This window comes from Nannobrachium achirus (assembly GCF_963921795.1).
Source record: "Nannobrachium achirus genome assembly, chromosome: 20".
Lineage (NCBI taxonomy): Eukaryota > Metazoa > Chordata > Actinopteri > Myctophiformes > Myctophidae > Nannobrachium > Nannobrachium achirus.
Genome location: NC_137827.1, coordinates 26,625,149 through 26,636,033, shown reverse-complemented (window position 1 = coordinate 26,636,033; position 10,885 = coordinate 26,625,149). Strand labels below are relative to the sequence as shown.

General features: G+C 39.3%; 1 protein-coding gene and 1 long non-coding RNA gene across 2 annotated transcripts; both read right to left on the bottom strand.

Moving 5' to 3' along the window:
* Nucleotides 1-1,985: 1,985 nt before the first annotated feature.
* Nucleotides 1,986-5,745, bottom strand: rpl13a (ribosomal protein L13a). The gene is made up of 7 exons (XM_080750493.1): nucleotides 5,679-5,745; nucleotides 4,914-4,986; nucleotides 4,572-4,637; nucleotides 4,242-4,343; nucleotides 3,244-3,329; nucleotides 2,992-3,051; nucleotides 1,986-2,351 (listed from the first exon to the last, which is right to left on the bottom strand). Exons 1-7 carry the CDS (start codon nucleotides 5,697-5,699, stop codon nucleotides 2,142-2,144), a joined length of 618 nt encoding a protein of 205 aa, XP_080606619.1. The 5' UTR covers nucleotides 5,700-5,745; the 3' UTR covers nucleotides 1,986-2,141.
* Nucleotides 5,746-7,304: 1,559 nt separating this feature from the next.
* On the bottom strand, nucleotides 7,305-8,309 carry LOC308305427. The gene is made up of 3 exons (XR_013963115.1): nucleotides 8,260-8,309; nucleotides 8,005-8,064; nucleotides 7,305-7,538 (listed from the first exon to the last, which is right to left on the bottom strand). It is a non-coding gene; the product is annotated as an uncharacterized lncRNA (long non-coding RNA).
* Nucleotides 8,310-10,885: the final 2,576 nt, after the last annotated feature.

Below are 10,885 nucleotides of genomic sequence, written 5' to 3'. Positions count from 1 at the left end.
AAGCCTATTATAGCCTAAATTAACCAGCAGGTTTAGGCATTTTTGCGGCATCCATTTATCCATCCAGTGGCTTTTGAAGAGGAAAAAAAATTGTATGAAAGGAACTTTTTTCGTTACAAATGTGTTTAAATCACCTCCATGTTGCTTTCTTGAAAGCACCTATAGCAAACTATAGGTCCAAATTGTCTCTATGTGCGGTAACTCTCGATGGTCAACTAGAACATGACCGAAAAACTGACAGCTGTTGAGCATTAATTAATTTGAAAGTTCCCGCTACAAATGTAGTGTTATGGTGTTTTGAGTGTGACTGATGAGTGATGAATGCAGCACCGCCGCCTACTGGGCTGAATGTTAATACCACCTGGCTGATATACTGATTGATTGATTGAAGACTTTATTAGAAGTTTGCATAGGAAAAGGTACAGTTTCATGACGGTACAGTTCACTGGTACAAGGTCTACTAAAAGGAGATCCATGAAAAGACTAAGCTTATTTCCACTGGAAACCATTGAAGTATCTCATATAACATTGAATGACAGACAAATAGAACACAGTACTATGCAGTAGATAAAGAAAAACAGAAAAGAAAACAGTAAGTCTAAACAAACAGTATAAGGGGCAGGGGAGGGTAGGGTTGGGCTAGGTTCATTCTTTTTACCAGTTGCGAACGGCTGCTGCCTGTAAGTGGTTTTTCAGGGCAATTTTAAAGGATGCTTAGTGATCCACACTCCTTTATGGCCTTCGGTAAGACTTTCCACATTTTGGTGGTATAGCAGAAAAACGAGTTTGACCCTTTGTTGGTTTTTACTCTGGGTTGGAAGTGATCCGATACCTGACTGTATCAGTGAGTTGAAATGTGAAAAGCAGTTTATTGTTATTGTATGCACGTCGTAGTCCAGACACTTTTTTTTAAATATATATATAAAGCCAGTACAGACTAGTACAACAAAACACCTGCCACCCTGATTGTAACCTTGAAGACAGCAGTCCTCAGACAGATTTCAGCTGGCCTATGACCATGTAACTGATTATAAACATTTTGGGATCTGATCTCAACATTTTTAATTTAAATAAAGCTGACGTTTTGATCTTGCCAAATTCCTCAGTCATAGAAAAAAGGCAATAACTCCAGTATCTTGTGTGTTCTGCAACTAGCCCCAATCAATGGCCAGGTCCACTCACGTTTCAATGATAAAAGTTCAATAGTTTTTTTTTTTTCCTGAAAGGTCACTGAAGTTCAATACTGCATGTGTATGCGGTCTGTTCTTCACTCTCAAGCCCGTGCTTTAGCGGTTCAATGAAAATTCCTGTTGCACATGCATTCTGGAATTTAGCATCACAGATTCACATTATATTAACACAATGTGGGGAAAGTAAAGCCAATACCTGCACAATAGACAAATTTGACCTCATACCAAGGTGCAATTAAAGACAGAAGCTGTAAGATAAGATGCAATATCACATATTAGGTGAGATCACTTCTTATTTGAACTCTGGATAAGACTCGTATAAAGTTAAAGGTTTAGTCATAGGTTTTAAAAAGACTTCATTTAGGTTAGTTTAGGCCAGCTATTGACCACTGTACTGCAGGTGTGTAATGCATTCAATTACATTTACTTCAATGTTTCAATACATTTTCAATACATACCCTTCATGTGCAGGGACTTACGAGTTACGGTTTTACTTTAAAACAGGAGACCAACAAGTGCAATCAAGTTGTATATCTTAATTACATATCTGATATCCACAGCTTGGTCTTAAAACTAGCTCTCATCAAACCTAATGATGCTGAGAAATGATTCTTTCACCATATATACAATCTTTAGTCAAAACGTAATGTTACTCATGGTGAACCATCCTCAAGCCTACCTTCCTCAAGCCTACAGTACCGTATCCACCCGTTTAGACATGTGACGAGCAGTGCACATTGCACAGAATTCCCTTTTATTCCACAATGAAGTTTAACTCAGGAATGAATCAAAACATGCTCTATAAACATCTTTTATTGGCCAACTGACAGAACTCAAAATTCAGAGAACCGCTGTGTGTGGTGCAAGCTTGCGCTCTCTGTGATCTTCTCCACCAAGGAATAAGTCAAAAACATGTTCTATAAACCTTTAGAACCTTTATTGGCCACCAAATCAGACAAGGACTCCAAATTCTTTGAGAACAGCGGTGTAGGGTGCAAGCTTGGCCTCGCAGATCTTCTCCGCTTTCTTTCTCATGGTGATCACAGCCTTTTTCTTTTTGTAGGTGATCTTAGACTTCGCTTTTCTCTTCGCCTCCAGGGTTTCTGTGATCTCCTGGTACTTCCAGCCAACCTCATGGGCCAGGCGCCCAAGAAGGGCATACTATGAGGGCAAGAAAGGTAAAATCAGAATGTATAGAAAACACATCTACCGGTAAAATCCACATTTTAAATCAGAGCAGGTTTTTCTGGGAGGATTTGGAAGTACCATCAATACTATAATATTCACTTCATCTACTCCTTAAAGATCACATTATTGAATAGTCATTAGCCCCACATGCACATGATCATCGGCCAAGGTCTTTCCAGTGAACCAACACTAAAACTTCCATTCACTGGATTTGTGTCACTCAAGCAGAAATGTAGCACCATAGTACCTTTCAATAGCTTTTGCCATGATTTGATCAAGTGCACTGTAGACAATTTTTCACAAAAGTTGTGACAAAAAAAAAAAACATACCACCAGTTGTAATGCCACCAGTACAGACACCGTTAGGCTTTATACAGATAATTTAATTAGTACAGTACAAAACTATTTGTAAAACTGACACCAGCTCTATAATATGGCTTTGGAATCAGACAGACAGATCTGTAAATTTTGTGTCATCAAGTGATCAGCAATGGGATAAACAGCTCAGTCAACAAGAACATTGTGGCACAATAAGTAAAGCTAGATCTAGGCATCATTAGTGTGCATTCAGGTATTCAATATCAACTTGAACTCAAAGGTTATAGTATCTCACCTTGCGAGTGGGCTTCAGGCGCACAATCTTAAGGGCAGCTGGGACGACCATACGCTTCCTCTGTGAAAGACATGAACATTAGATACAGTATCCAACAACAGATACGCTTATGAGAAAATGGCATGTCTCAGAAAAGTGTATTGTTTCAGAGTCAAGACTCAAACAAGGCATGGTAAGGATAAAAGTTACATCACAGACAGCACAGGTTTAATAGAACACCCTTGGTTTTTCTTGTGAGGAAGACTAAGTCACCTTGTCGTATGGAGGGGGGACACCATCAAACACCTTCAGTCTGTCCAGTGCAGCCTGTCCTCGCTTTGTTTTGTGAGGAAGCATACCTGGTTTCAAGACAAAATAGGTTAACATTAGAATTTAGAACATAGTCAGAAATTAATGCTGTCAAACTTCACACAGATCCAATAACATGTTGCCAATTTCCAATGGTCAAGATTGTATCTGTGCCTCAACTCAGTAGTCAGATCCGTTAGTTTTTCTCATCAATAGATGATCAGTTTCGGGATAAAGACTCATCAATGTCAAGCAAAGTACAATCACCATGACACCCTTATGTCTGCTAATGTTGGGCATATGAGCACAGTCTTATTTTAAACAGAAAGAATTGCCTAAGGTTGTCCAACAAAGGCTAATCATGACACCTTGTGTTATGGAACACATTTTGCCATAATATCCAAAATAATCTGAAACAGCACAGGTAACCTTGACTACGCCATTCTCGGCAGCCAATAAAATCAAATCTACAACAAGCTCAGTCACAACATAATGCATTTATGCTTATACTTCATCCATTTCTGACAGGAAAAAAGTAGGTGGCTGAGCATAATCCTTTTAGCCTGGCTCTCTTACTTTGTCGTTTACATTTCTGACTTAAGTATTCAATAAATAAAAACTAGGCGGTTTGAAGTTGTGTTTGTAATAGCACATTTGTGTTATACAGTCAACTAAGCCTATAGGGTTAAGTGGTTAATATCAACCAAGAAACTACAACCATTTAAATAATTCCAAGCTAATGGAAGGGGTAATAATTCAAACATTTTTCCACCACCAAAAAGACAAGCAGTCAAGGTACCACATGCAAGCAAAAAGATGTTTCATATTCATTCTGGGTCCAGTGTGATATGCAGTCATGGGCCCGGTCACCCTGCTTTGAGCAGGTAATTGGTATCATTTCAGTAAAAAAAAAAAAAAAGTGATGAGAAAAATCCAGGTTGCCGCATCATCTACAGTCTCACCTCTGACAGTCCTCCAGAAGATCTTGCTGGGAGCTCTGAAGTGGTATGGTCCACGGGAGGGATTGGTGTTCATCCTCTTACGCAGGAAAGACAGGTACTTCACTGTTCATAAAAAGCACATGAACACAAATACCATTTGTTATCCTTACACATTAATGATAGCGGATCAAGACAACCACATTGACATTGGTTAAGAATGCAACGCTTATGCCTCAGATGGTAGTGCATGTAAGTATTCTCATGGTTAATTCAAATTAGTAAAACATCATTGACAGTAAGCAGCTTAGACAGGATTCATCCTACAGTATTTTAATGTCTAATAATACTTACGTTTATTGCGGTAGAAGTTTCCAGAGATGTTGATGCCCTCACATCTCACCACTACCACCTTGTGACCTGTAGGGAGGGAAGAATAAAACATCTTACAATTTCGATAGACAAAAACAACATTGACACTTATTGATGACAGTCAGTCTCAGATGGTAGTGCATGTGAGTTTTTTCATGGTCGTTAAACTCAACCAAGGCGAGTAGTGTAATCATTGACAGACAATACAGTGCAAAATACTTATTTTAGAAATGGGCAAGAGTGTTTATAGGAAATAGTCATGACCATAGTAAAAATTGTATTAGCATGGCTAATATCATTTTCCAAAATAACCTCTTTACATACCCAGCAGGACCTGTTTAGCCACAATGGCTGCAAGACGTCCAAGTAGATGGCCTCTGCCATCAAGCAGCAGAACCTACAGGAATTAAGGACACCGGTTAGTTAGTCGAGGCAATCATGTGTTCCCAGATAGACAACAACTGATAGACATGATAGCCAGCAAATCAGTTGAATAAACAGGCACTACTACTGGCAGCAGCATGTACACAAGAACAGTGTGATAATTAAAACTACAACAATACGCGCACATGTCAAGCTGTGTGGTCCACCTTGCATTGTTGGCATTTTAAAAGAGCTGAGCTTTATGACAGGCGGCACATGGACACAACTGACAAGTATCCCGGCACAATAATGATGCGAGAACGAAGCATTCAGACACCGTGTAACACGTCTGTTCTGAAATAAACACCCAAACGTAGTCAATTGAAACCAATACGAGGTCTCTGGTTGTGTCTTGTACACAATTTAACGTAAATTAAAGTCACTGTACAGACTTAAAATCCACACGGGGCCTTAAGCTAACGTTAGCCAGCTAACAACGTTGGCTTGCTAGGGGGCTGCCATGATACAGGCAGTACTCGGTTAACGCAACGCTGTCCAACACAGAACATCCTCGGCTTGAAAATGCTCGAAAGGAACCACGTTGAGCAAAACTGCGCCTACAGTGAGACGTATTATAGTACTCGTTTTGAGTTTAGCCATAAAGGAGAGATGTATGTCCAGCTGCGGCACAAATATATGAATTATAGTTGCTCCGCAGTCACACACCTTATTGAACCGGTCCGCCATGATGTCCGAAAAGAAAGATGCACGGGGTCGCCCGCAGTATAATGCAGGGGTTCGGCGGACATGACGACATCGAGTACTTCTTCGAGTATGTCGATAGAGCATACATTGATCGTACAACGCCTCCCTCTGGATAGACAGAGAGGGTTTTTATTATTAGTTGTATTTTGGATCCATCTCTTTTTAAAGCTTTTTATATGAAATGTGCTGTATGGGCATGTGTGCTATGAGTAGATTTTTCTTTTTCGTGCAGTGTGTGAATAAGCAAATGGTGTGTCTTTGTAAATTAACTATAGTCAGTCAGATGTGATTTATGTTTAAATGAATCATTTATCGTCAAATCCTGGCCAGTCTGCACTGCAGTGTGCCAAGTTCTAATAAATGATACTTTAAAAAAAAATACACATTTACTTTTGTGATTGAGCCAAAATGTTGTCATGTATGTGCATTTACATATATTGTATTTGTGATTTGTCTTTACAAAAATGTGTCTGCCTCGTGTATTTAGTCAGGATCAAGAGGGTGGGCGGGTGAGAGATGCAAAGGTCAAAGGAAGGAATTTTTGAACATGCATATAGTACTAGTACAGAAAATAAACATGGAATTAACAGCTAAAGCATGTAATAAAATTAAAGTTTGACCAAATTACAGTACGCCTACAGTTACAGAACAGCAATCTAAGAGGGAAACAAGTTCCTCAGTTTCTTCCCCATATTTCTAATAGTGGGTCAACTGGATTCCAGGATTATAACATGACAGTTTATTTATATTGCTGCAAGACTCAGTCAGCAAGAGTACGAAATGGGCCCTTATCAAACTAAAATATTTATTGTCAACTTGGGCTCAAACCAGGTTCCAAAATAAATTAATCCGTCTGCGGCATGCCATTTATGAAAATGACAGGTCAGCTTGATGGGCTTGAATAAAGTTAAACTCAGTGCAAGGACTCCATTATTAAGACTATGCAGAAGCATTCCTCAGCCCAGGAAAGCCACTTATAGAAATGTAGTCACTCCAAAAGTCATTGTACATCATAAGCAATTGTCCATCTGCAAGATGTATTTTTGATTAAGCTGCAACTGGAACCCAGTTTAATTTTAAACGAGAGCACAGTTCAAATCAATTAACCAGTCAGATTTCATCGGTTATTTTGTGCAAAGTAGACTGTAGGATGCTGATGCTTGATAGTTGGAAATCACATCTATATAATTACAATAACAGGGGAACACATAAAACATAAACTCTGGTGAAGTTAAAGCTTTTATTATTAGATATATTATATAAATGCACAACAGCACATGGTAAAAGGGATACAACCCACGTGTCAGCCCTAGGCCTTTATCAGGTGTTTACTTATTCATCCCCAAAACATCATAAGGCGTTGTAGACTTCTGTATCTGCCATTCAATCAGAATATTCAGTCATTTTCACTTTATGTTTGCCCATTTGAAGTCGTGTTGCAAGTTAATACATTCCCAAGTAAAATAAACCATAATTATGGAAGGCTCATCACAGGGCAGCCCTTGCGGGGAGGCTAGTGTCAGTGAAGGAGGAATGGAAGGCCTGGAAGCTGTGACACAGGATGTAGTCCACAGTCATGCAGGCCAAACGACTGCTCAGATGCTTTCCATCACCGTAGGTGATGTCATAACTGCTGATAGGAGTTGGCCACCGTGAGCGGCACAATATCCGGGCTGGACACTCTCCCTCTACAGCGATATGCACCAGTTGCAGGAGAGGAGAAGGGATTAGTGCCAGATGGTGAAACCAATAGACAGCTCAGATGTTGTTCAGGCAGCAGGCAAACAAATCTTGAAGGCAGCTGGGATGGCCATGTGTTTCCTATGTGGAAGACAAACATTAGATACATGGCAAATATTAAACTCTACTCAAATAAATATTGCCTTCAAACCTCTATACAAAAATATCAAATGTGTCCATGACTCAACTCGGTAGTCAGATCCGTAAGTTTTTATCATCAATAGATTTATCAGTTCCGGGATAAAGGACTCATCACTGTTAAGCAAGGACAATCGTCATGACCATAGGTCCACACACCCATTTTAGGCGTATCGTTAGAACAAAAGGTCTCGGCAGCAACAACATTTACACCAATGAAAAGTATCCAAATCGAAACATTTTTAGTTACCACACGAAAGGAGTCGTTTCTAAACTTTTCTGGCAGAGTGATATGCAGTAAAGCGCTCACTCATGTGATACATGAAGTTGTATTTTGTTATCAGTACCTAGCCTGGTAAACCATCCCAGAATTATCATACGGCTAATCAATACGCACCCTTAAACTCACCTTGCAAGTGGGCTTCAGGTGCACAATCGGCAGTAGGGATATCCACACAGCACGTTTTCTCTGTGAAAGAGGAAAATATTAGATACAGTGGCCAACAGCAGATACTCTTGACAGCAAATAGCATGTCTCAGATAAGTGTATCGTTTCAGAGTCAAAACTCAAACAAGGCATGGTAAGGATAAAAAGTTGCATCACAGACAGCACAGGTTTAAATAGAACACCCTTGGTCCTTCCTGGTTGGAAAATTTAAGTCACCTGTCATATGGAGGGTGGCCTGCAGACCTTCAGTCTGTCCAGTGCAGCCTGTGGATTGAATGTGAAGATGGTAAATATCAAAAACTCGGGTCACAAATAAATATTACCTTCAAACGCAATAGGATAAGTGCTGAAAAGAATATGAAAATATCATATTTGTCCATGACTCAACTCAGTAGTCAGATCCGTAATTTTTTTTCATCAATAGATTTATCAGTTTTGGGATAAAGGACTCATCACTGTTAAGCAAGGACAATAGTCACAATGACCTTTCGGCAATAACCATGGGGGTACACTGCAAAGAAGCATTGCTTCATTACCAAATTAACATTCCATACATCACAGCCATGCATGCAACCAATTTTATTTTATTTCTATTTCTTAGGTCAAATAGTCTCAGCTTTAACAAAACATTTACACTACTTAAAAGTATCCCAAACTAATGAGATCTAAATGTAAAAAAAAAAAACTCACAAAAAACAAGTGAAAGGATTTGTTTAAACCTTTCTGGCTACAGAAGTGATATGCTGTGACAAGAGCTCACTCATCTGACATGAATTGGAAGTTGCATTTTGTTTTGGCTCACCTTGCAAGTGAGGCTTGAAGAGCACAATTTGCAGCTGGGATGACCATACCTCTGTGAAAGAGGAAAACATTAGATACAGTGGCCAACAGCAGATACTCTTGAGAGCAAATCGCATGTCTCAGAGTAGTGTATCGTTTCAGAGTCAAGACTCAAACAAGGCATGGTAAGGATAAGAAAATTTACATCACAGACAGCACAGGTTTAAATAAAGCACTCTTGGTTGATTAAAATTACCTTGTATGGAGGGGCGACACCATCAACACCGTCAGTCTGTCCAGTGCAGCCTGTCAGCATACCTGGATTTAAGGCGAAGAAATGAAACATTAAAATATTTCCTTAAACATCATAGATGCAATAGGTTAAGTGTTGCAAAGATTATGAAAATATCTATTGGCCAAGATTGTGTCCATGACTCAACTCAGTAGTCAGATCCGTAAGTTTTTCTCATCAATGGGTTCAGTTTCGGGATAAAGGACTCATCACTGTTAAGCAAAGGAACAATCGTCGTGGCCATAATACCCATAATGGTCAAGTCTTAAAAAATAATATAAAGGGTAGTCTACTAAAAGAGGTTCATACCTCCTTATGTTATTTAACACATTCAACCTTATGCCTCAGATGGTAGCGCATGCAAGTATTCTCATGGTTAACTTAAGTAAGCAGGTCACACAAGATTCATCCTATAGTATTTGAATGCAATAATACTGACATTTATTGCAGTAGAAGTTTCCAGAGATGTTAATTCCCTCACAGCTCACCACTACCACCTTGTGGCCTGTAGGGAGGGAACAAAAATGCCTTAAAATCATGATAAGAAAAACATTTGACACTTATTGATGACAGTCAGTCTCAGATGGTAGTGCATGAGAGTTTTTTCATGGTCGTTAAACTCAACCAAGGCGAGTAGTGTAATCATTGACAAACGATACAGCAGACAATTTGAAGATAAAGTCACCTTGTCATACAGAGGAGGAACACCATAGAGGACATTCATTCTGTCCAGTCCAGCCTACCCTCACTTCCTTTTGTGAGGGAGCATACAGTACCTGGTTTGAAGGCAAGAAAGGAAACATTAGCTTAGTCAAAACTTCACAAGGAAAGAAAACCAAAAGGATAAATGTTGTGATGATTATTATTAAAATGTATGGCCAAGATTGTGTCTGACTCAACTCAGTAGTCAGATCCGATAGTAATTTTTCATCAATAGATGATCAGTTTCGGGATAAACTCATCATTGTCAAGCAAGCGACAATCCCCATGATTGCGATACCCATTTGAGTATAAGATAAATTATAAGGGTTAAGACCAGAATATTGGCATTTGTTAAGAATGCAACGCTTATGGCTTAGATTGTAGTGCATGTAAAATATTCTCATGGTTAATAGTATAATACTGACCTTGATTGTGGTAGAAGTTTACAGAGAGGTTAATGCCCTCATATCTCACCACTACCACCCTGTGGCCTATAGGGAGGGAAGAAACGCATAAAATAAAGATCTATAGACAAAAAGACCATTGACACTTATGATGACAGCCAGTCTCAGATGGTAGTGCATGTGGTTTTTTCATGGTCGTTAAACTCAACCAAGGCGAGTAGTGTAATCATTGACAAACGATACAGCAGACAATTTGAAGATAAAGTCACCTTGTCATACAGAGGAGGAACACCATGGAGGACATTCATTCTGTCCAGTCCAGCCTGCCCTCACTTCCTTTTGTGAGGGAGCATACAAGTACCTGGTTTGAAGGCAAGAAAGGAAACATTAGCTTAGTCAAAACCTCACAAGGAAAGAAAATCCAAAAGGATAAATGTTGTGATGATTATTATGAAAATGTATGGCCAAGATTGTGTCTGACTCGACTCAGTAGTCAGATCCGATAGTAATTTATCATCAATAGATGATCAGTTTCGGGATAGACTCATCATTGTCAAGCAAGCGACAATCGCCATGATTGCGATACCCATTTGGGTATGTTAGATAAATTATAAGGGTTAAGACCAGAACATTGACATTTGTTAATAATGCAACCAACGCTTAT